Below are 26,090 nucleotides of genomic sequence, written 5' to 3' on the forward strand. Positions count from 1 at the left end.
ATTTTACATGTATTTATGGCATTTAAGAATCAGTGTATCAATATATAAGGAACAACTAATCTCCAGAATACTTGGCATTTTATATGTAAAGCTTATGAAGTATATTGGTGTATATCCAAACCTGCTTATTTTTCTAGAAAATACACTTAAGAAACATTAACATCAAAAATGACTTGGGCCTGCATAGTCTAGAACACACTGTGAATGCTGTGATCCAGTGGGTGGTTGAGTAACTGGGAATTGGATCACTCTGGGGGCCACAAAATACCTCACAAAGATGATACAAAATCTAAAAAATTCAGAGTGCTTTCTTTCTCATTAAAAAAATAGTTTATTCTACCACCAAACCTTTTTTTAGAAGTTAATTCTGTTTCCTTGACCTTTCAGCAACTTGGGATCTCAATGGTGAGGAAAAATGGCCCATAAAATCTTTTGGAACAGGGTATTTGGCATAAGTTCCAAGTCTACTGCAAAGAGGTTTTGCAATGCACATCCACTAGAATCCTGAATCCGTGCCTATCTGTCAGTGTGGAAACAGAAACAGGCTTTAGGAGTTGCACTGGTGAGGCCCTCCGTAAATCTGCCATAAACTTCTCTCTCTCATGCTGGTAGATGTGTCCATCTCTTGGGTCAGCTTTCCTGCTACTCCTTGCATACTTATCTGGCATTCTATTTTTGGGAACTCCAGCAGTTTCTGTTTTTCTGCTCATCTTCCCTGTGCCATCAGCATCCATTTTTAGGGAACTCTTATCACACTTCTGAGTCTCCTGGGGGACGCTCTCAAGTCATGTGCCATGGCTAGTTCATGTCTAATCCTAAACTGCTTCAGTCTCGGAAGCATCCAGCAACAGAGGCCTAACAAGCTCTCAGGTCTCCTCTTGGGAGATGTGGAACTTCAGACCCAAATTTCAAAGCCAGTGATGTCTGATTCCTTATGCTCTTATCGCTTCCACACTACCACCTCCCCTACACACACTCCTCCATTCGGACTTCTCTGAGGACACTTGTTCATCTTTGAAATATCTTGGCACACGACGGTGGCAAAGATTAGTAGGGGAGGGAGACTCTACCAGCATCACAAGCTTATTCCAGTTACAGTTCAGAGGAAAAAGTAAAGGCCCTTTTGGCTTTGTGCAGCATGAGACAAGTACAGCGCTCCACCAGCACTCCTGCTGGCCTGCTAGTGTTTGTTTCCAGAGTAAGGAAGAGGACAAGAATGGTTAGATCTTGTACGGGTCAGATGCTCTGACATGGATTCCTGGATGGGCTGAGTTCTGCAGGTAGATAAAATCTCCACCCAGAGTGCAGCTGGGTAAGCCTTTCTCAGTCTGACCCACCCACTTTCAGAGGGACTTTTTTCTTTCAAGCTCTGCATGACAACAAACTGCCTTTGGCATCCAAAGGCTCTCCACTCGGAATGTACTTAAAAAATTCAAAACAGTGATTAAAATGCCAGTGAAGGACACGATTAGTTGCAAGCTTGCCCGTGTCCGTGCAACACCACACTGCAACAGCAACACACCGTAACTCACTAACTGATCTAGCGAGAGTTGTAGGAACCCATTAACATATATTGTAAAACTTGTGGAATTTATGTATTTACAAACTGAAGGTGCTATTCTTTCCCCCCATTTTTACCGTGCTGCTGCAGCAGTTTGACTCAACCATCCACGTTGTATGCTTTAGGTCAGCTCAGGTGTGGATGATGCAAGATGAAGTTGCCATACTGAAGACAGCTCTCTCTCAACCTATTTATCTGCCAAGATTGCCACTGGCAACAGACGCAAGCTCAATTTCAGCATGTGAAGCCTCTCACGTGTGACCCAGCCCTCAGTGTGCTTCCACTTCAGCAGCTCTGCTTTGACTTCCCTTCACTGCTGAGTTAGCTCTGCTATGCATTACCAAATCTACTCTCATGACTGCTTCTGCCAGAAGTCTTTAGTATTAAGAGGACTTCTAATCATCCCTTCTCACTTTTCACAGGACATTCTCTGTCCCAGAATTGCCCCGGGGACTCTGCTGAAGAAAAGAAACTCTTGAGCAACTTGTAGAATGGCCTCCTCCATTGTTTCGGATGAATTCTTTTCACCGAATTCCTCAGGCTGTCATGAATCTTCCTCTTGCTCAACCAGCTCTTCCAGCTTGAGCAGAGCTGGACCTTTGATCGGTATCTTCTGACTCGGTTGTTTAGGCTGATACCATACCAGCACACGGGAGCACGCACGTGCTGAGAGACCCTTGGAGTTACAAAGACAGGCATGACAGCATGACAGTACACCTTGCCCTTTTCTTACAAGGCAGCCTTTAGCTACTAATTTTATGACATTGCCATTTCATTTCTCTTCTATATTTTGTTTATAAGAACGCGCTAAAAGCAGGAGCTGTATTTAATGCGAACCATTTGTTTTCACGAGCTGTTTACTGGTGAAAGTTAACTTCTAGTTTTTTTGGGATCATTCCCATTTTCCATTAAACAAAGTAGCAGCAACTTTTAATTCAATAGCTCAGGTTTTTATTCAGTAACTTTTTAATCTTTTATTTTTTTTGTGAAAAATGATGAATCAGTGGTTGCTGCAGTGAGTGAGTTGTTCACCAGTCTTCCAAATTTCTAAGTACACTGGGGGAAAATAAAGTAATTTTTCCGTTCTTGAAATTAGGCTTGAATGAAGTATTTGTTGCATTATATGGTTTAATTGATTTACCAAAGTTACAGGCTGAGGGATAAAGAGGGAGTGGATAGTAAGAAATGAGAGACCACTGAATGTCCTTTAAGTAACAAGAAAGTAACATTCATTTGCTAAAAAGGGTGAACATTACATAGTTTAGGCAAAGATTCTTGGACTGTGTTATTAGATGAAAAAAATTCTTTCCTAATTTGTTCCTAGGTAGGACTGTAAAACACATAGTTCTGCTGTTGTATAAAATATTTTCAATTTTGGCAACTTGAAGGAAGGTCGTTGTGGCACATCTCGCTTGCAAAGTCCGTATGTGCTTGATGGTGTGCATACAAACAGGACCTAAATAGTGTAGTCATAAAGAGCTAGGCTACTGGAAAATAAATACCTACAAAGTAATCAGTGGGGATTTCTTTAGAGCCCTCATAAACACTAAGTCCTATAAAAACTATAGTTGTAAGAACCTATTAACATATATTGTAAAACTTCTGGAATTTATGTATTTACAAACTGAAGGTGCTAATTTTTTTTGCCTCTAATAACTGGAAATTTTCCTTACTTTTATATATAGGCTGATTTAAAATAAATTTGCATTCAATTAGTTTACATACACCCCTCTTTTAAGTCAGTTTTGTTTGCTAAAGCTGCGGCTGCTCTGCTCTTAGAACCATTTCACAGCAGAGAAGACATGCCACACAGGCAGAGATAGGGCATGTGAGCAGCTAAAGCACATCCCAGTCAACACAGTAGCACTCTTGGAATTTTTCCACAGTCACAGTGGGTGTGGAAGAGCTTGTTTATGGAAATATGGGGTAATAGAAGAACTATATGTATGCATGTACATTATAACTTGGTGTGTGTATGCACATACACATGTCTATACTTTTTATGAACCTGAAATGATGTCTGTTCCTGTGGGGAGATGACCTGGTGTGGCAGGAATGTCAAAATCCCTACACCCTGTCCAGAAACAGGCAGAAAAGGAGGTGAACAGCTGCTTCTTATTGATACTGCTACCATCAGTAAGACATATTCTAGTTCCTAGATAATAAGCAAATGGACTTCTAAAAAAGAAGATATTAAAACTAATTTGGGCTTCTCCTATGCTGTACTGCATTCTGGCAGGTGAAAAGGAACTTACTGCAGATCTGGTCTGTGATGGTTGCCTATCCTTGCTGTGTGATCATGAAATGTAACTTTAATGGGCTTTGTTTCCTAAATATTTAAAAAACCCTAAACCAAACAACTTGGGAACAGAATTTATTGGGAGAAAATGTTGGTGCATGAAGGCAGGTAACAGCTCCTTACTAATGCTTTATTAAATATCCACAAAATGACACTAACACAACCCCAGCATCGTACTATAAGCATCAAAGTCTTTAAGAACAATTGATACCTTTGCTGTTAAAAAGCAAGCAACCTCCCTCTCTCTCTTCCCATTGTGACCAACTGAAGTATGAACCACTCACCAATGGTGACTGCAAATCTCTTTAAAGGCTTAGCGGAAATGGAGTTCAGAATAGCAATATAAAGCTAACTTAATCAAATATGCACCTCCTCTGGAGGCTTCAGCAGAAAACTTCCAGTAATTACACTGCTATAGTCTCACAGGGTGTCTCAATGGACATTTGGAATGTGTGTGTTTTTCATTAATGTTGCTGATGCAGCAGGTAACATAGCAACATCCTTCAGTGGTTCCCTGCCTTGCTTGCTGCTCTGCCTTCCTTTTGCTCCCCTGGGCATCATTGTTTCCTCCTCTGCTCTCACTGCTCTTTCCCTGAACTGGAGCTCTGGCTGACAAGGGGACTTTGGCCCTGGAGGAGGCAGAGGAAGTCCCAGATGAGATACCCCTGGGCAGAGAAGTACTGGTGATAATGGGATTGTAGAGATGTAGAGTCAGGGCCATGATACTGATGGTGGGGCTGTAATACCACAAGTGTGGTTTGGCAGAAAGTACTTGTCATCCAACCTAAATCACTGGGCTACATGGGGTATCCATCCCCACTCACCTGACAGGCAGTCTCTGCATCCCTGGGTGCTAGTTGAAAAGCAGGCCCAGACCAGAACTGCAACCACTTTCTCCCAGTTTTCCTGCATGGTATTCCACCAGCTCCTCATGAAATCAGGGAGGACAATACACATTGCCCAGCAAGGCTGAGGTCTCTGCTCTGCTACAAAGTAAAGAGTGGGTAAAGGAAAAAAATTGACACTTACCTTCAGAGCTCCATTCTGTTATGACCAAATCAGCTGCAAAGTAGTAACTTGCACTGTAATAACTTGCCATCACTCTGCTGGAAAATCCTCCAAGTTCCCTGGTGAAATTTCCTGAAATCTCTGATAGCTATTGCACAACCCTGGAAACCATCCTTAATTTTCTGTTTGCCTCTTTTAGCAGGGACATACATCACATGATGCTGGTAGAGCCTACACTGACTACCAAAAGCAAAAGATTAATTCCAAAAGGAAACATTTCTGCTAGAATATGTATTTAATCCAACAAGATTCAAGGTTGGAGGCTAAGGCTAGGCAGATGTCAGAATTAAAATAAATGTATTTAAAAGACATATTATCAAGTAACTTGGTGTGATGGGACAAATTATTACATGGCAAACCCTTCACTATGGCTGCCTGGTTCAAGTCTTGATGTCTAAATTTAGAGAGGATAAAAAAGAAAAAAGGGCTAAGGCAGGGCTACTTTAGTTTCTTGCTGGTGTTAGATGTTATACTTGAATACACTTATTCAAGTATTCAAGATATATCAAGAGTATGCCAATTTAATGCTTAGCCTACCTTTGAGACATGAAGCTTTGGAGAACCTTCCACCACAAATTGCACTGCTTTATTTCCCCTTAATTTGGAGAAATTTCATTTTATTAGAACTGTCATAGAGATGTGCACCAGCAATCAGCATTCTAAAACTTCTAGCAGGATGCCACTATGTCTTTTTAAGTTTAAAGTCATTTTTCAGAAAAGGAATATGTATATAAAATGCATGTTGCTGAGAGTACAGATCAGTAGATTTGGGGTCAACATTCACTCTGAGGCAGAAATTCTTTGAGGTAGATGTGAACCAACATGTCCACACCCCTGAACACTGTCTCTCCTATGTTCTTTATTTACACAGCTTCAACTAATAGTTCCGTACTTTCTCAAGTTTAGTTTCCTACTCTTGCCCTTTTTCTTTCAATCAAGTCCGTTTCCAGCTGCTTGCTCTGACCCTGGCTGAAATGTTATCTTTAATCACACCTATCCTTTTCTGCCCTGTTCATCACTAAAATCTTTGTGATGCAGATCACTAAAGGTGACCTTTGACTATCTTCCTCAAGACAGCTTGGGATGCTTATTAAATTAAAATCTCATTTCATCACACAATCTATTCAATACAAGTGATTGTATTGTCAGTGCTTTGTACTGAAGCAATTTTATTGAAAAGATCATTATTTTCATAAATAAAAAAGAATATATTTTAAACTTTTTTTTTCCACACACAAACATAAAAACTCTGAAAGCTTTTAGAAATGAAAATTACCTATACAAAAACTGGGCTATCAGTGTTAAATACTTAAACTTCTGTTACTACTAACTGAAATACATTTATATCTTCTATCAGTATAAAAATCTTGAGAGTAATGGTAATACAACATGAGTATTTCCTTTAACTGAATGTATTCACATTTTCAATACACAGCTTTTCCCAGCAAGTCTGATCAGTCTATGCCTTTCTTTTTCGTGGAGTTCCATTAAGTTCTGAAGGGGTCATTTGTAGCACTGGCTGCTGCTGCTGCTTTCCAGAAGAGATCCATTCTTCTGAGCTAAACAAAACATAGCATAGTGGCTTATAAGCAAAGCTTTTCTTTTTTATATATATGTATATGTGTGTGTGTATATATGTATATACATACACATATATATAATATATATAGCACAGTTCCCACAAGTGTAAACAATATAAACCCCATATTTGTACAGATTCTTATTATTGTATTTATTTTGTTAAAATGAAGAATAGCATCAGTGTAATATTAGTTTAAATACATAACCACTTCCGTTCTATATGTAGATAAAAATTAAAATACTAACAAATATAAAAAATAGAGACATAGTAATATAGTGAACACTTGTTCTGAGAGTCAAAGAACGCTACTGGATAAGATTTAAATAATCTCAGAAAGATGACCATAGTTCAGCAAAGACAGTAATGTAGTCATCAGGAGAGACATGAGAAATGGCAAAGTCAGTTCCATGTCATTTTAAAGACACCGACTATACAGATTTCCCAAATTTGTGTGTGTGTGTGTGTTCAAATGCTCATTAGCACAGAGGGAATGAGAACAGATGCATGGGTAAAGAGACAACTGCATTAAACACTTTACCACCAGTTCACCTCAGATAGTTACTTAGAAAAAGTAGTGTAAGAATGATTCTATTCTGTAAGAAAAAAAAATCTGTGTTCATCTGTCCAGTATTTGACAGCAGACCTTAAAAGAGTTTACAGACCAAACCATCTCAAATAGTTCTGGGGTGTAATAGTGTGGAATATACCAGAAAACAAGGGGAATGTGATGCACAAAGATGCCAATCAGTTCGTAAAGAGAAAGAGAATTAGAATTAGCAAATCTTTATATGAGGCTTAAATAGCAGCAGAAACTTTGAAGAAATTAAAAATTATCTTGAAAATCAGCTTTATGCAAACTGTCCATTGTGGCTTACTAGATACAAACATGAATTGAAAAATATGCAGAATAAACTAGTTTTTATTTTGAATTCAGATTATGGGAAAATAGTGACTAGATTCAGAAAATACTTACCTATACAATTTTTTCACTGTGTCTCTTCGCATTCTTTTGGGAGGAATGGGGGTGTCAGATATATCTAACATTATAGGTTGAAGTAATGATTCAGCACCTTTATCTGATAAAGCAGGAGTCATACCTATGAAAAAGTTGCAAGAACCAATAAAAGAAAAATTAAACCTGCTGGTTATAAATGGGCTCTATAATTAGAGTTAAACCTTTGAAGTAAGACTTTAGAAATGTCATAAATTTTATAGTTACCTTATATCTGAAACAGAGTTCAAAGATTACAGCTAAGACTATCTGCTTTATTTATAACTGTCACAGAGTAAATGCTGATTTTTAAAATATATTTTGAAATATCATAAAGTCTTTGATATTGACATAAAAAAATTTGTAACTCAGACAATCCTTGCAGACTTAGGGGTGTTTCTTTTTATAGCACAAAGTTTTGATTGTGTTTCCTTAGCAAAAGCAATTCAACTCTTTACTACGCAGTGATTTCAACAAGCATGCCAGTGTTCTGTAGCACGGGGCCAGCCACACTAATAGTTATATAATCTCTTACTAGTGAGATCATAGTTTCATGTTCACAAGACACTGACTGACCACATTCTTATTATCTGAACACAATACAGGGCAGTGCTGCTCTAGGCAATATGCACAGCATCATACTACTACAGACAGTTTTTCTATTCTTTCCTTAAAATGTGACATCTCTAAGCTATTAATTAATGTTAACAATCTTCAGTCATAGTTTGAACTTCTTAGTTTGTAAGAGCAGAATACATCTGGTTGCAGTTAACTGTTCTCCTCCTTTAGGACACCAAAATTATAATACAATAACCTACCCAATTTTTGTTTTACTAGCTTGAGGCTTTTCTCTTGTTCAGCAAGTTCCTGTTTTTTCTTTTGCATTTCTGGAGTGTTCAGTGACTGCAAATGTAAGTCAAGGTCCTTATTCACATTATCAAGTTTAACCACTGCTGCACGGTATTGCTGAAGAAGATCTAATTGAGGAATAAAACGATAAGCCATGAAACAGTAAATAAATGACCACTTTGATTAAGAATGCTACCAAATACAACGTATACAATGTATAACTCCACAAGAAAACCTATCTTTCAAAAGCACTACTTAAAAAAACATCCAAACTTATAGTGGATTGGTACCTGCTCTTAAAATGACTGGAAAAGGTGCCTGGAAAAAAAAAAACAAACATATCCAATATTTTGATTCCTCTTTTCTTTTTGAGTCCATATCTTAGATGACAGTAAAGCACCCGCAAACTCTGAAAATTATGTGGGAAACTGGTATCACTTTACACAGCTTGTTGTCTGTGTTCTCCAAGTAAAATTCTCAACTGCAGATGACATTAAATGCTTGTAGCATGTTGTGCTTTCAGTGCTACAAAGCAGAAGGTTGTATTACTGACTTGAATTGTATTCCACCTTGTGGACCAAGTGAACATTTACAGAGTTTCACTCTGTCCCACGATGGCAATCTAATCAAGCAGACTCAGATAAACAAGGGTGTATTTTGTTGATGATCCTTTTTCCTCTTTAAATGTATGAGACAAAAAAATTTTCCATGTCCAGGCACTGAATAAATATGTCAAGTAATAAAGTAAAGGTTCAAGCACGTTAGCCTGGGCTCATTCATTTTACTTTGAGGTGAATATGAGGTATCTTGCACAAAGCTTAACTGAACACTAAAAAACCTTAAGTTTTTTGAGGTGAAAGCTCTCACACAGAGAGCTGCTGCAGACTGACAAAAGGCACTGCAAATTTTTAGTACAGCTTATTTTACAGGTACCTTGCCAGTGTAGTAACAGATTAAGCAACTTCTACGCTACAAGCATATAAGTAAAATGGAATTTTACTATGATTTTCCTTTAAATGTCTAGTATTTATCTAAGTGAAATTAAACCATGCTGTTTTCTTCTACCATGATTGCTCCAGTACTAAATTACAGAAAATTCCAATATAATTTGTATTGGGTAATAACTGAGTTCAAGAATTGAAAACATGCTGATAGACAAAGTGTGCTAAACCCAGCGTATTTCAGTCTGTGACTGACATGCTTACGTTTTTCCTACATGTAATATATTTTTATTAAAATGCCAGAAAAGATCATTTTAATCCTTATATTTTTTCTTACTCAATTGGTCAGTGGTAAGTAGTTTGCTTATCTATATGGCTACTCCAATAGGTACATGTGTTCTCTCCCCACACCTCTCCATTGCACTGTCGTGGATAAAATTCATTCCTTTCTTTTTAAAATTAAGTATTTAAGAACAATCTTGTTTGTAAATAATACTTTTCAGTGTTTTACCCATCAGTCAGGTCAGTTGTTACAAGTCAGAAACTGCATCTTCTAACTTAATTTATAACCTTTATTCTGAAATGAAGAATCCAAGCACATAAAGAAATGGAAGTGATCCCACAGGATAGCTTATGAGATGTTCTCTCTTGAGAACATGAATTTTTCTGCCACTGTTTCATAGAGCTCACTTGTACAGTAAGAAATCCTAAATTGATTATGGTGTTTCCAGAGTAGAAAGACCTAAAACTTAATTTTCAATGATGCTGGAATTCAATCAGCTCAAGCTTCCCATGCCTGCTGTTTGAATGATTATTACTGCTTATACTCCATCTTTAATAAGACTAGGAGAAAAGGGGATTATCTCATTATTATTATTATTTTTTATTTCAGGAAATGTAATAGCTGTAAGCTTTTAAAAAAGGCAAATTTATAAACAGAACACTGTACAGCTCCTATTTCTTAAAATAACTTCATGCTAAATTGAAGTTTTCCTTTCTATATTACGTAAGAGAATAAAAAACATAGATAAGCAATATATTTTGTAATTATAATTTAATTTTGTAATTATAATTTTGTAAGTTTTGTATTTTTATGACTTCATTAACCCACCTATCTGTCCAGAAAAAGTAGAGTAAAGTTTTGGCATTGGTGCTCCAAATACCATTCCTCTGAGTTTGTCCATTGGAGGAGCTTTATTCTGCAGGCCTCCAAATTTTCCATTGCTGCGAATCCTGTCTCCTTCCCTAGTCAGCAAGGTAGGGCAGTGTGTAATTTTCACAACCTACAAAGGTATAAAAATTGATAACAAATTAGTAACTCCACAGAAAACCTAGGTTTTCAGCAATGCTGTTGTGAAGCTTTGTATTTTTCAACTGCAGTGCCGCTTGCTCCCTAATGAAAACATATTTTATGAAATTACATCATGACCTTGCTTTCAAGCAACAGAATGCATAATTAAAATTAAGCAGTATTGTCAAGAATTATGAAGACCAGGTTTTCTGGGTTTGTGTTCTCACATTTTACCAGAACTCTGAAGGCAGAATTTAGGTCTATACCCAAAAAAAGCTGATTATCACCATACATTAGGAAGCAAGGCTATCAAGTACAGTTCTACATTCTTATGCTCAATCATTATTTTGATTCTAGAGAAGTCCTAAGCTGAAAGGAAAAGTGCCCAGTGTCAGGATTTCCTCAGAGACTCTTGCCTGCTAAAACGTGTACCATTAAACCTAAATAAAATGGGTCCCAAAGAGATCTAGCAAGTTTCATATCAAGTTTTTAGTGAAGTGGACCTGAAATTTCTTCATGTGCCTTAGACTCCTGTGTTTTATTACACATGGAATGACTAGGAAAGTACAGAAGAACTTGCATTTAATACTAACAGCAAAACTGAAAATGCTTGTCTTTGGAAACATGGTCCCATATGCCATGGCAACATTCTCATAATGGAATTTGTTGAATGGAGATCATTTTGTCAGTGCCAATAACAGAGATTTCGTTCATTGTTAAGTGCTTTGAGAACCGCAGGCAGTAAGCACACTTACAGCTAACACAGCATTAAACTTGGCAATTACTCTAAGTTTGTAATGTATTAAATACGTAGCTATGCAATATATCTGCATCATAAAATTTAAAGAATAATTGAAACATACCTCTTTTCTGTAGTGGTTGGCAGCATCCAAGTTATCTATAATGATAGTGTCACCCAAGAGCATACCAAACACTGAAAAATAAAAATTTTTGAACTATGGAATTTCTCCAGAGCAAAATAACTTGAAGTTTGAAAAGTCAGTTCTGAGGCATCATTATTAAATCTTTTAAGTGCAAGGGAAATAGCATGTATATCATTTTTGTTTCAATAAAATACTATTCTGAGGTTGAGATAGACATGAAATCTTCTGCTTTCATCAGAGAATTCATGAAAAAAAAATAGTATGTTTAATTGCCTTTTGGCATAATTGACTGTGTTTTCCAATAAAATTCTCTCTTGATACTTTACATTTATCAAGACACACATAGTAAAATCCCAAGTTTCATGAAATTATATAAATGATAACCTCTTAAAAATCTTCTTGGAATGTTGAATTTTTTTCTCAGTTTCTTAATGTGTTTTTTCATATTCAATGGCTTATCAAAGAAAAAAACACTCATCACAGGCCAACGATCCAACTGAGCTTAAGACTCTCCTGCTCATGAAGGTCTGTTCCATTCAAAATCCATTCAAATGCATGAGATATGTCAAGCAATATGGTTTTTCAATACCCCCAAGGGACTCAAAGAAGAATTTATAGTTAAAAGACTCTCAGTATCTAACTTTCTGAAACCACACAGGACTAAAAATTGGTCTTTATTGACAGTAGAGAGGAATCCTTCAATAGTGGAAGTTGTGAGATAAAATGCAAAAATTACTGAAGTAATTACAGATTCCAACTCTCCACATAAAGGAGCAGGTCTACTTACTTAAAAAAAAAAAGTATAAAAAAAAAGGTAGGGATTGCTACATTGTTAGAAAGAGTGAGAGTATGATAGTTCCCTAAACTGAAATCTACATAAAAATTGAAATATTTCTTAAAACTATTAAACTATTTAAGCATAACACACATAGTCACGTACAGTTCAGTCTGCATGTACTTAAATCTATACATTACACATTTCTGAGAGGAACAGAACTGGAAACACAGCCTAACAAAAGGAGTAACTTCTGCAGTATGTATAAAATTAATCCTGTGATGGTCAATTTCTGCTTTAAAGAGCTTGGGAATAAGATAATGCTGCAGGAATTTAAAAAAAGAAAAAACCTGTAGTACATCTAAGTAGAGAAAATGAAAGTAAGACAACAAGCAGAAGAAAGTGGTCATTGTTGAAATTTTTAAAACTTCTGTTTAAAAATAATTAGTGCTAAAGCTCTCCTATTTTTACCTACAAAACTCAGGAGGCATGTACACTGGTATTTGCAAACATACCAATGAAGATTATTGAATGGATTATAACTTATGATGTTTCTGTATTTTATTTTTTAAAAGAAAGAAGTTATTAATGATTTCTTTCATATCATTTACCTGTTTGACAATGCTCTATGTTATCTGGAAATGTTAACAGATCTCTGGCAAACACTGGATTTCCAACAGGTCTGAAGAAGGTTCTTCCATTTCTTAAGTGAGGTAAAGGTCTGGTTAAAGAAAGGGGAGAGTGAGGGAAAAGAAAAGAAGAAAGCAATTTGTCCTTATTCTAGTCAGAAATTTCCAACTGAATTGAATGCATCTTAACACTTCCACATTAGGTAAATGATCCCACCATTATCTGAAATGCCAGTTATATTAAAGATGTTTTAGTGAAACACTGATTTGTTATGAGACATTATTTCCAACAAATTCATATGACTAATTTTATGCACAAGTTTTAATGCACTGTATTCTTTATTTACTAGAAACACCTTACTAAATAAAGAACATCACACAGCAGTTAAAGACAAAGCTAAGATTTCAGCTAATGTTTCAAGTGATATTACTGTTGCTATAATAATGAACCCAGAAATTGTATACCTCAACTCTTTAAATGGAGTAAAGTTTAAAAATCAAATTAGACAAAAAAAGAAGTTGAAGAAGTATTTAAGACAAATGCAGAACTTGGATTGTTTTTTCTCTACCTGCTCCAATCTGGGAGTGTCTTCTTGTAAATAGAATCAAGGGGTAACACTTGTTGTCGACCTTGAGTTTCATCAAAGATAGAACGAGCGGCTTCTGTGGTCAGTGTGACCACACAGTCCATGTCACTTGCCAGGTGCCAAGAGATAACTTTTGCTGCTTCGTTATCCTCAATTTGAGCTAAATGTGCAATCTGTACCACAGAAGTTACAACAGTCAAAACAGAAACCAAGAGCACCTCCCCTTTTCATAGTAATCACAATAATCCTGCAACTTCAGACAGACATTTAATTCTTCTGTTGATGGCTCTGTTAGAGGAGCTGGTCATCTGATTTGAAAATGCTATCTCTGTTTTAATACTACTCAAGAATTACTTGCCTAGTCAGTTGGCTAATTGTTCATCACTCCCACTTTCTGGAACCAACAAAACTCATTAGAAGGCTCCCTGTGAGAAAACTCACCTTGCCTAGAACATCCTGGTTGCCTTTTGGATAGTTTGGGAGGGTACAAGTTCTCCTTGGCTGCTTCATTACTCCTTCTTGTTCCGACATCTTTTTTTTAAGAAGAGAATCCACATACTGAAGCTGAGAATGAAAATTTAAAATCAGCAAGCATCTACCATTGGACTGAGCAGCAGTAGTAGTTATCTCATCTGTCATCAATTAACTTTCTAACAATAAACATTCAATAATCTGAAACAGACTTTTAATGTATAAGGGACCACTGTGCACAATCCCAGAGAAGAGCAAAGGGAAAGCTCACTGCAATTGTGACTGAGCTTTTTAATTACTCCTTATTTTCTTTTTTTAGTTTTTAAAGACTTCAAGGAACATTTCACCAAGAACTATCAGTGCTCGATTAGAGACAAAAGTTTAAAACAGCAGGAAGAGACAATCATGAATGTACAAAAAGAAGCCATTTCAGAAGGGGACTATGTCCAGGGTTGAAAAATTTAGCCAGCAGGGGGAACTTCAGTACTATGACTGCAATTTAATTTTACTGATTTGTGAATAATGACTGTAACTTGGTTTTATATGATCTAAAGATAATTGTTTACTATAGGGGTTTTTTTTGCCAAATGTTACTAGTTTGAAAACCTTTAAAAAGTTTCTTTAAAATATAATTGGGTCTTTATGGGAAATTAGCAATGGGGTACATTGCCCTGAATATTTCAAAACTTATTTTTACATGAACTTTGGCAGTAACATATGCAATTGTCTGATTCTCTGAAATGAAGTGTTTTCCTTTGTCCTACTTATGCCAGAATATATCCAACGTATATTGATCAGCCTGCAAAAACTTGTTATAAAATCTAGCAGTACTAGTAACACTGGTAACCTTAGCAGAAACACAAAAACAAGACCAGGATATAAAAGAGAAGGTTTTTGTTATTTCTCTAGCAGTTTTTTAAGATATCCTCACACTAACAGAAAAAGAATAAAAAAAAAAAAATCTTAAGTTTGACATCGATCCACAAATTTTCCTACAGTTTAAATTTTCACTATTTTGGTAACAGGTATAATTCAGCAATATTATTATTGATATATTACTGATATCAATTTTAGAGACTTTAATGGACTTCAGTAAGAAATAAGCCATACTATGTTTGTCGGTGGTAATTCAATTTGGTGCTTCTTCAGTTCGCTCCTCAAGAGAGCTTCTCTTGTTTCAGCTTCTTTAACCTGACCTGAAACAAATAAAATCAAAAGAGAGTGAAGAAATAATAGAAAGCAATGGAACACTTACAGAATTTCTTACAACCTTTCAGAATGATGCCAGCTGCAACTGATCCTATCTACTTCTTAATCTCAGCACAGAATATCAGAATTTTTCCACACAGATCTTGTGATTTGTCCCATTTCTAAGCAATTTCAGCTGGCATCATGCCTTCAGCTTCAAGAAGCAAAGGGGCCTAGACCTTACATCAGTCTGAGAATGTCAGCTGGTTTACTTTTCATACTCTCTTATCATTCTAAATGGTTCTCCAACAGGTGAAATGGCAAGACAGAAGAGAAGAGTGGTGGCTGGCACTACCTTCTTTTGTCTGTTACATGGCACACCACTTTCTGGACACTATTTCCTCAGCTCTCATATCTTAACTAATTTAAAAAAAAATGAGTAAACAGGTGAGTTGCTTTCTACTCTCTATTCAAAACATGTTTATATTTGAAAAATGTACTTAAGCATAAAGTATAATGCTGTACTCTAACTTACTCTCTACAGATGTGCAAGTACGAAACAAACTTTTATGCCTTTCACACTGGAATTCAGGACTTTCCATTCATAATGGAAATATGCAGTATTAAAATTACAAGAAACAGCAACATCTTCTAATGCCAGTCTGCTTTATTTACACTTAATGATTACTTAAAATAAAAATTCAAAATGCAATTGTTAAAAAAACCCCGTACAATCAACAGGCAGGATGATTCAAACAACAACAAAAAAAAAAAAAGCAAAGAAAACATATCATTCATTTCTTCCATTCCCATAAACCAGTGCCCTCACACTACTCTGCAGTTTAACAGAATGAAGGATTATATTCATACAGGATTACATTTTCTGAAGAACATAAACAACAAATAGCTACACAACACTTCTGAATCACGTATACAGGGTCAAACGTGAAGGGGGGTAAAGTAACATTTTGAAAACATAAGACTAACTTTTTAAAAGAGGATTATCTATAGTTCATTCTCCTCAAATTGTTTTTAGGCAAATGTTGAATTCCCAGATGTATGAGCATGCAAAGATGGGAGTAAAAGGCAGTCACGGATAAAAAGAATCAGATCACCAACTTCAATGTTTCTTTTCTCCTTTTGATAATTCTGACATAAGACATTCTACCTCAAATCAAGACCCTTTATAGGCAGGTACATCCAAGTAATTAGATGCTTCCCTGCAAGATACACACACCTTCTGCTCCCCTCTAATTACTGTCTCTCATGATTTCAATACTGATTTTTCTTCCCTTCTCTATACTCTCAAAATTATTACAGGAAAAAACTTTAATTCCCAGAAAAACTTACATATTTGATTGAACTTACATTTCATTTCAGCTACGAGCTGGTTGGTAGTATCAAACATCTTTCTGTAAAGATCTATAGACTTAGATAATTGGTCTTTCTCCCTTGTCAGTGTTGCCATCAGCTGCTGCTTCTTGGAATCTACAGAAATAAGCATGTATATATATACTTTTAGAAGAAAATAGGCTAACATACTTAACTAGTTTAAGCATTAGCAAAAATCTATTAAGCTATTACATAGTTCTGAAAATGTATTATGGATCTAAAAATAGCTGATTCTAAGGAAAAGCAAATATTTTAGAGTAATTGAAACATACCATTGTAAAACATAAATGAGAGACAATATGGTTCCAAAGGTGTTTTCAAAGCTGGCAGGTGTGGCTCAAAGACAAGAATATATTCAGTGCTATCTCTTCCAGGACTGTCTTCAGCCAGCACTAAATTCTATTAAAACAAACAAACAAATTTAAGTTTTTGCCTATGCTTGAGCTTACACACAAAACAAGCATTCTTCAGATACTAAATCTTCTAAGCTACCTAACATATGATGTCTATACAGTATTACAACACTTTTAAGTATTGGCTTGGAAATGCCTTTTATAACTGTTAAACAAAAGTAAAAAACAAAGATATAGCAATAGCAATTTTATTATTTAAGAATTAAGATTATCATTTTACCTGTTTAAATGTCTTACTATTTTTGGCCATATATTTTAGTTTAGAGGCACATGCTCAGAAAAAATATCCTCTGCATTGTCTCATAAGCAAGATTTCCTTGGGTGTACTTCATTCAGTATGTGAAATGCAAACAGATCATTAAAAAGAAAGACCCAATGCATAAATGCAGAGAGGGAAAAACAACCTATTCCCAGTGCTTAGTTAAAGTTACTGTTGTTACCATGGAAGTAGACAGCAGGTCCCAAATGAATAAACAATATATGTCCAAACACTATCATAAAAATTTAACTTCTTATCAATTCCTTATTGAAAAGGCAAACTAAATCCTTTGCTTTTCTTTATAAACATGAGAAGTATTATAAAACCATAAAGATAAACAGAAATAAAATTAGTAAAGGTAATATCTAAATGCGTTGTTACTTTGGGAAAGGTATCATGCACAAAATGAATAATGCTTATAGTAAAACTCATACTGTTTCCACCTTTAACATGTAGAAATTGCTACTCAACTGGCCAAATCAAGAGAGAGGTGGTTGAAGCCTAAAAGAAGAGATAGATATATAACCTTCAAAGATAGTCTTCATGGCTTTCAAAAATATTGCAGCTACATATTTTATCAGGAGAAGTCTGTAGTGGAAATATCTTTTTCTTAGAAAATGTATGTTAACAAAAATCTAAACATTTTTCTTCATTAAACAAGCTCAGTATTCCTGAACTTGTGACTAAGGGTAAACATGTCAGATTATCAGTTTCATTATATTCATGCTAATTGCACACAACTGTCTTTATAAACAAGACGGAACAATTTCAAGATACTTGAAGAACACTTGTACGTCCCTTCCCCTCCCCATTACAAGTCATATGAAAAGTACAGTACGTCACAACCAACAAATCCTTTCCACACAGGTTTTGTGAGTAGTCTGAAGTCAGTGAATTCAGTATAAATCAGATGCCTGAAAACTGCCTGAAGGGGGGAAGAGATACTGGGTTCACTGAAATGCAGTTAGTCCCCATGGATGACTGGGGAACACAAGTTACTGTCAAAAGAAGCAGGATCTCTTTAGATCGCAGAATTGAGAGGAAGAAGCATGCAAGACCCCCCACCTCCCACCAAACCAGGAATACATGAGTAGAAAAACCCTCACATCTGCCTCCAAAAAAAAAAAAAAAAAAAGAAAAAGGCAAAACAAGCCAAACAAATGGAACCCCCCAAAACCCCAGTACACTTCCCTCCATTACATAGGTTGGTAGCTTTGTCACCGAAGGAAGACTGGAGAATTAAGGTCACAATTACGCAACACCGGGTTACTACTACATGGAGATAAACCAAAAAATTTTTACTTCTGCATTAGCAAGGAGTCTTTAGAAATTACCCAGTAATTTTAGCTGAACTGTCAGAGGCCAGTAAATGGACTTATTATTACCCATATAGAGGTGTTCAATTTACACCATGTTACCACAGGTGTAAATGCAAGATTCGCAGAGTGTTTTGTTAGACCAGTGGTTATAGCTGATCCTTTAGCTACACTTTTGCACCTTTTCTTAACCCCACCCAGCTGAGAAAAATGTGTTCACAAACCAGTTAATTTACTACTCCTGATAACATGGTAGGAAAACCAGAGAAATGCAAGAGTGTACCATAAATCAATTAGTATATTATCTGATACCTCTATCCAGTCCCTGTATTTAATTTTTCTAGCTTGTTTTTCATACATATTTCATCACTTTTCTGTATAGATTAGAGTAGACCAGAGTCTGGCAGATTAACAACATTTGTCCATGTTAACTAGATGTTTCTGTCCTTAACTGTTATTGACAGAGAATTATTTATGCTGTGTCATTCAGTTTCACATATGTAGCTCCATAAAAGAAGTCAATGTACTGAATAGAATATATTATGAAGAAGTCTGTATGTAGGATCTGTAGATTTTAGGATTCTGCTGGGGTCTTATGGTGGTGATTTCCAAGATGCATTTGGGAGAATTTGTATTTATTGCTATGCAGTGTCTGCCTCCACTTGGCACACACTAATGCTGGTCTGTCATAAAGCTGCTTCCAGTGAGTGAGCTATAAAAGGTAGCTGAGAAAGCATCTTTGAAAAGTTGGATCCTCCTTTAGTACATCTTCTATTTGAAGACTTCTGTCAGACTAGTAAAATATGTGACAACCAAATGAAGTAAGAGTATAATTTTGCTCTGCCATTCTTATATGATACTTCAAGTTGAAAACAAAAATCAATATACAACTCTTTCGCCACAGGAATACTATTGACTGAAATTGTGTAGGCTTTTAAGAAAGAGATTGTGACCATTCCACTCAGAAGAAACTTCACATTCAGCTGGATTTTTTTTTTTTTGTGTGCTTTGAACAGTTCCTGGTTTTGTGCGTGTGCACATTTTACATTGTGTCTTTTGTATTCTATTTTGTAACAACTGTGACAGATGGAACTTACAGGTTTTAAAAATTCAATCTGTATTTGTTGAAGAAAAAGTGACTGCAGTGATGTGACTACAATATGCAGTACTCTCAGAGTATGCATGATGCCAGAGATTCAAACCAAAATAAGGAAAGCATTTTTAACAGACAACTGTATTAATGAGCGAAACAAAGCATAAATAGAAATGGTAATTTTATCTTCTTCAAATGAGGGTAGGATGCCTTTCTGCCAAGTATATATAGGCCCACTTAGCTTGACAAAATATCAAGAGAGCCTGGCAAAATTTAATCACAAATACATGAAGAAGTCAGTCTAAATGATCTTAAAATATCACAGCCTGAGAGTATTATAAATAAAAATGTAAAATACCAATAATATTAATGGTTTAACTACAAATTGGTTAAGTGTTATTCACGTGTGAAATTTAAGTGAAGAAAATACTGTTCCTGGATCTTCCTGAATGTCCTGGTCCCTAACTGAAAGTACCTGTACACTTCCCTCACTTGGCAAGGATAAACAGTTTAAAGAATGTCCTTCCTTCCTTCAGGTTTTCTGAAAATCAGCAGTTGAACAAAGAAGAAATCATTTACCTACTTATCTCTAAGGGAAAGCTTCAACATAAACTAAATCTCCACAGAACACAACGAGGTGTAAGATAACTTTAAAACTGCAGGAAAATAAGCGTCATTGGATCCACTGTTAATGGAGCTGTGTATTTCAGTCACACTTACAATTTCAGCTGATCCACTCTCCAATGGAAACTCTACTGTATTGACCTTCCCCTGAAACTGTGGGATCTCTATATCTTCTTCATTGGGGCTTTTGATTTTTGCTATTATTCTGCCAACTAGATCAAGTCCAGTGTGGTTGTTGTATTCATCCTGTAAGTCAAAAAGAAATTAAAGTTAGTTTGGGACATGAACTGAACTAAGTAATCAATTTCTGTACTGTCCTGGATTTATATGGCAAAGAGCTAGCAGCCTCTGCATAGGGGATCTGCATAGTGCTCCAGCTGATCAACTGCAGGGACAGTTGAGTCCCTCAGCTGAAATGGTATTTCTTTATATTTAAGAATGGGCAAAAGTGCACAGGCAGCTGAGAAGGGGAAAAACAAAGAAAACAGCAGAGGGTGAGAGAAGGAACAGGGCAAGGAGGTGCTCCAGGCACCAGAGCAGAAATTGCCCTGCCGCTCACGGGGAAACTACACTGGAGCAGGTACTTCCCTGTAGCCCATGAAGGACCACGGTGGAGCAGAGACCCACATGGAAGCCCATGGAGAACTCCATACTAAAGCAGGTGGATAATTCCTGGACTGCAGCCTGTGGCAAGGACTCACACTGGAGCAGTTCGTGAAGGACTGCAGGCCACAAAGGGACCCACACTAGAACAGGGAAATTGTGAGGAAAAAGCATAGGCAGAAAAGAGCTGAGGAGCTTTTATGGGTTAACTGTGACCCCCATTCCCCATCCCCCTGCATTGCTTGGGGAAGGGTACAGGGGTCCAGAACAAAGCTGAGCCTAGGAAAGGGTGGGGCAGAATGTGTTGCTTTAGTTTGTTGGCCTTTGTTTCTTATTACATAAATCTTTTTAAACTGGTGATTAAATTAAATTACTTTTCCACAAGGTGAGTCTGCTTTGCTATTATGGTAGCTGGTAAGTGATTTCATTTTATCCCTGTGAACACTCAAAGTTCAAGAAATGTTATTTTTTGTAATATAAGATTTCTAAGAGAAACTGTCTCTAGGAGGAAAAATCATGGAGAGAAACATTTGCTGTACACATGTACTGTTTTCCCCCTAGAATCTGTTCTTGAAACAACTTACTCATGTGGCAACAAGACATGGATTTCAACTGAGATACCTGACAGCAAGGACCAAACATTTCAGTTTTGGTAATTTGTAGGTAAATGAAACAAGATGGACCCATCATATGCTGAAAAATCACTGATTTACATATTTTTTAATGAAGTGAATCTACAAAGAAACACCAGCAATGCCTTACAGCAAAATTCAACATAGTTTTAGCAGTCTTACACATTTCCCCACCTATGATTTTGTATGGAAGTATAGTTACCATTAAATGGAGGTATAAATCCTTGACCAGTGTACGGCTGGTAAGAGCTCGAACATTGGAAACTGCTGGAGTAGCTGGTAAAGAATCAGGTAACAAGCGTACAGGGTCATTAGGTACAACTTCAACTATAATCTAGCAGAAAAAGGAGGAAGAATAAAATAAAACAAAATAAAATAAAGACTGATATAGTTAACTGCAAATCACCTGCACACTTGGGTTGTTCAAAATACACTGAAACAAATACATTTGAAATTTTCAGACAGTCTTGAAATAAATTAGCACAACCATAAAGCAGTTCTGCTAGGTTGCAAATTATGCAGCTCTGTTATGCCGTCAAATTGTTGGTTATAAAAGTTAATGAAAACTATTTTGATTATCAACAGTTTGAAATCAGTAACTATCAAAAACAAAATACAGTTTTTTGCAAAACTTGTGAGTGAAAGTATTTGCATTCTCAATCAACAAAGTATCGTGACACTTCTCCCAGATGGTTCTGTACTAACACATTTTTGGTTACATGCAATTAATTATAGATTCAAACCTGTTCACTGTTGAGCATATTTGTCTTATCCATTGCAAAGGTAAACTGGACAATGTAAGTGCCCACTCTCTCTGGAACCACTTTATCCCTAAAAAACCCAAAAAAAAACCCCAAGCAAACATGAGTCAGTATCGAAGTCACAAGTACCTAAGTATGCAAGCAGTTCAAACTCAGGGTAGTCCTCCAAACTACTTAGAAAGCCTACTAAGGCATAATACTCCTCCTTCAGCAAGAAGGCCATCAAAATTCATCGAGAATTAGAATAAAGCTTTGGAAGCTTGAATGAGGCAAGTCTCCTTCAAGAGTTTGTCTCTTGTAGATGACAGGAAGTTTGTCATGGTCCTATTGCTCAGAAATCTGCAAGTCTACATCATTTCACTTCCTATTCAGAATTTTCATAAAGCTACTGGAACAAAACACAGACATGTTTAGATCTGGAACAACAACAATTTCTCTCCAAATTTAATAAAATTTGTGTAAAATCAGAGTAGCTAATTCCTTCCTTAGTCAGGCTGTACAAAGTTGGGTAATTTGGACCACTGGTCAAGGTTGAATATAGTAAGAGCAAAAGAGAGTTTTCATTCTACTTTACAGCATTCCAGAATGTAGAGTGTACTGGCAAAGAACCCCTACCATCCAAACACAAAGAAAAGCCCAGACACCTGAGGTTCTGCTGCTGTAACTTCACCCAGCAAGGAAGGCCACATTGGCATCCAGAGGACCTCTGCAGTGTTTAGCAAGGGACAGCAGTGACTTACAAATTCTTAGAAACTTTTGAGGAGATGCAAACAGCCAAGAAAAGACAACATAAGGCACTCTTGAATTGATTAATGAGATTCTTTTTTTTAACATACAGCATTTTAATTGTTTTGTCAGTGATATCAAGTAATTTATTTCTTCTGATTTTGTTTGGGAAGGAGGAATACGCAAGATTCCCTGGAATGCTTAACTTGGAATAAACAAAATCCCAAAGCTTTAGTATTTCCAGAACAGGCCAGGACTTTTCCTTTTTTTATATTTCACATACAGAAGTAACAATTTTATCTCCTTCTCCTGCATTTTATCTAGCTTAAGACTGACAGTAGCATTTGCCTTGTCAGGATACATTAAAACACTAATTAGTAAATAATCAGCTGAGGATCTCACAGCTGGACAGACATAGGCTTCAGAAAAAAAAGAAATGACACAATTGCTATGGAAGTTGTTTAAAACTGCATAACAGCATCCATATTACTGACTGGTGATAAATTGATGAAAACCATTTGAGAGTGCGCCAAGAACAGGGAAACCTGAGAGAAACCAGGTGGCAGACAGTGATGCCACAGACACTGGCAGCAACAAGTAAAACATACTTTTCTACAGTGGCTGCTAATGGAGAGTGTCCACTCCTCTTTCAAATTTTTCAACACGGTTGGCAGTTTTAATTCTGGACATTTGTGGATAACTAGTAAACTACAGGTACCTATGTCAAGAAAAGCCCATTCCCAGGAGACAAAAGCTTGAATCCACAGCCAGTACCATAACTAGCTAATCCCATAGACTGTCTACTAGAAATAGATGTAGAAAGAACGTGGCAGTCAGGCACCAGCTTATGATGAGCTCCAGTTCTGCCACTGGTCATCTAAGACACTATTCCTGAATAAGCAGCCCAAGAAATAATTACTAAACTGACAGGACCAAGGTCATTGCTCAGGATTGATGCACAGCTACAGAAGATATTAAATAAAGAGTTAAGTCTGCTTTGTTCAGCCTGCAATTCTACAGTAGTAGAAACATTATTGAAAAGAATTAAAGGATGTTACTATATAAGTGACAAAGTGATAATGTAGTTCCCTCACTGCTAGCATTTTTCAAAATGTATTCTAATATATTATCTTAGACTCTTCTCTACTCTCAGATTATAGAGATGTCAAAAGTATCTAGGAAAGAATTCAGCCTTCATCTCATTGCATCTTGCTAGTATCCTTCACCTTTTCTGTATCATAGTAATTCTATGATGGACTGTTATTAGCAAAACATGAAACTCTTCTTTCTATTTCAAACTACGTATTTTGTATTGTAAGTTCCATCAGTAATTATAAAATAAATTATATTATACCTGAAGTAGAAGAAGCCATCTTCCTTGTCATCCTTCACTTTACTACAGCTAAACGTTGTAACCTGTAAAGAAAGATGCAAAAAATTTAATGTGATATACTGAACATCCTTAACTTGTAATATGCTACGAAGACTTAATGATTTGCAGCACTGATAGCTCACAGTAAGTCAATGAGACTGCCTATATTCTAGACATTAGTTTCATGTTCTAATTCTCACAGTCCTTTCAGTGTGGCTACTTCTAATACTCTCCCTGCTATGAGTTAGCTTCTGCAGAACAGCAACATTTTCGTCATTAATGTAGTATTGACGCTTGGCCAGTCTGACAACTTGTAAAAGGACAGACAGTGATAAACATATAGGGTTGATCTGCAATATTTGTTATTTAAAATCTAGAAAAAGGATATGGATCTAAGTCAAATGAAGGAAAGGTTTTACAAATATGTATTTTAAGTATGTTTGCCCTATGCTGGCACTTTGATACCCATTTTGAAAATGCATTTTGATGACTTACATCAATTGGTGTCCTAACCCGGCTGTTCTGTGCTTCCCACATTTTCATAGAAATCCGTGCTGGATTAATATTTTTAATAATGGTGTCATCTTCAGAAAGAACACTAACCATAAAATCTGTAGGATGAAAGACAACATGTTTTTGAACATTATTTTTATTCAGAATTAAAAAGCTCAAACATCATGAATTTCTGTGTCTCCTTCATACTTAAGAGAAAAAAAAATTACAACACAAGCATTCCAAAAAGAGCCAAAACCACTAAAAATTTCAAACCAGATATGAAAAACCTTCTCTCCTTATCCCTGTAACTAGACCAGGTAACAATCCTTAGGGAAAAACCAAACACCTACTTTATCCAGTGACAGCTTTGAAAAAACCCTAAAATTTCAAGTCTGCCTTTCTCAAATTCTTATCAAAACAGCACACCAGGCTGCCTCTTGCTCTCAGGAATGAGTACCATTAGCTAGTTAAGTAGCTGATTCCTTCCTTCAAGGACAGGAAATCCCAATCTCCCTCTTCCTTCACAAGTGCTTTAGCCATTGAGCTATTGGATAGAAAGGCAAAGAAGCTGTAAAAAGACAGCACCGACACCACTACCATTTTCCCAGGGGATCAGACTATGAATCTGAAGATGAGTTTGGCTACTTCTTACAGACTAGGATCACACAGTTGTATCTGTTAGAAATAGGCTATAGGGAGACATTTCACTCTGTTGACTGGTTCTGCAGCCAAAATACTTGCCATTTTATATCCCAATCTGAAAAATTTCACTTTTCCTGTACGTCTCACAGGAAGTGCAGTGGTCTGAAGAAAATGGAATCCAAACTAGAACAAAGCTACCCTTCTAGTTCAAAATGAAAACAAAGCTCTTTGACACTATGGTTACAGGTGGACTTCATGCACGTAAATGAACTTGCACTGCTCATGCAGGACTGAATTTTGCACTTTAAGGAAGGATTATGCTTTGATGTGCATGAAAAATTCAGGCATGACCCTCTCCAAGACTACAGTGCCTGCCCTCAGGTATACCTGAGATCACCAGTAAATCAAATAACTAGGATGTTAAAGTATTTCAATTTAATGTCATATATATTATATGTATTATATTGTCCTGAAGAAGCTGTTTAATTCTCTTCCTATCTCAAAACCTGGTTGATTTACACTACAACACGACATTTGAAAAAGGTCTGTTTGGCAGGGGGGTTGGAGGTAAATGATCTTTACAGGTCCCTTCCAACCCAAACCACTCTGTCATTCTATGATCTTCTAGGCAAAACTAAAATACCTT

At 36.4% G+C, this 26,090-nt stretch overlaps 1 protein-coding gene across 1 annotated transcript in view; it reads right to left on the reverse strand.

Moving 5' to 3' along the window:
• Positions 1-6,065: 6,065 nt before the first annotated feature.
• Positions 6,066-26,090, reverse strand: part of SMCHD1 (structural maintenance of chromosomes flexible hinge domain containing 1) — a 69,640-nt gene continuing 49,615 nt past the window's right edge. The window contains exons 33-48 of the mRNA XM_048289460.1: positions 24,803-24,918; positions 24,290-24,351; positions 22,192-22,279; positions 21,651-21,782; positions 20,310-20,459; positions 16,781-16,907; positions 16,485-16,604; positions 15,039-15,124; positions 13,899-14,021; positions 13,440-13,630; positions 12,853-12,962; positions 11,446-11,516; positions 10,403-10,574; positions 8,320-8,478; positions 7,484-7,607; positions 6,066-6,487 (exon numbers count right to left, since the gene is read on the reverse strand). Coding sequence (XP_048145417.1) covers positions 6,388-6,487; positions 7,484-7,607; positions 8,320-8,478; positions 10,403-10,574; positions 11,446-11,516; positions 12,853-12,962; positions 13,440-13,630; positions 13,899-14,021; positions 15,039-15,124; positions 16,485-16,604; positions 16,781-16,907; positions 20,310-20,459; positions 21,651-21,782; positions 22,192-22,279; positions 24,290-24,351; positions 24,803-24,918 — 1,931 coding nt within the window. The 3' untranslated portion in view covers positions 6,066-6,387. The remainder of the gene's footprint in view (positions 6,488-7,483; positions 7,608-8,319; positions 8,479-10,402; positions 10,575-11,445; positions 11,517-12,852; positions 12,963-13,439; positions 13,631-13,898; positions 14,022-15,038; positions 15,125-16,484; positions 16,605-16,780; positions 16,908-20,309; positions 20,460-21,650; positions 21,783-22,191; positions 22,280-24,289; positions 24,352-24,802; positions 24,919-26,090) is intronic.

This window comes from Corvus hawaiiensis, chromosome 30 (genome assembly GCF_020740725.1).
Source record: "Corvus hawaiiensis isolate bCorHaw1 chromosome 30, bCorHaw1.pri.cur, whole genome shotgun sequence".
NCBI lineage: Eukaryota > Metazoa > Chordata > Aves > Passeriformes > Corvidae > Corvus > Corvus hawaiiensis.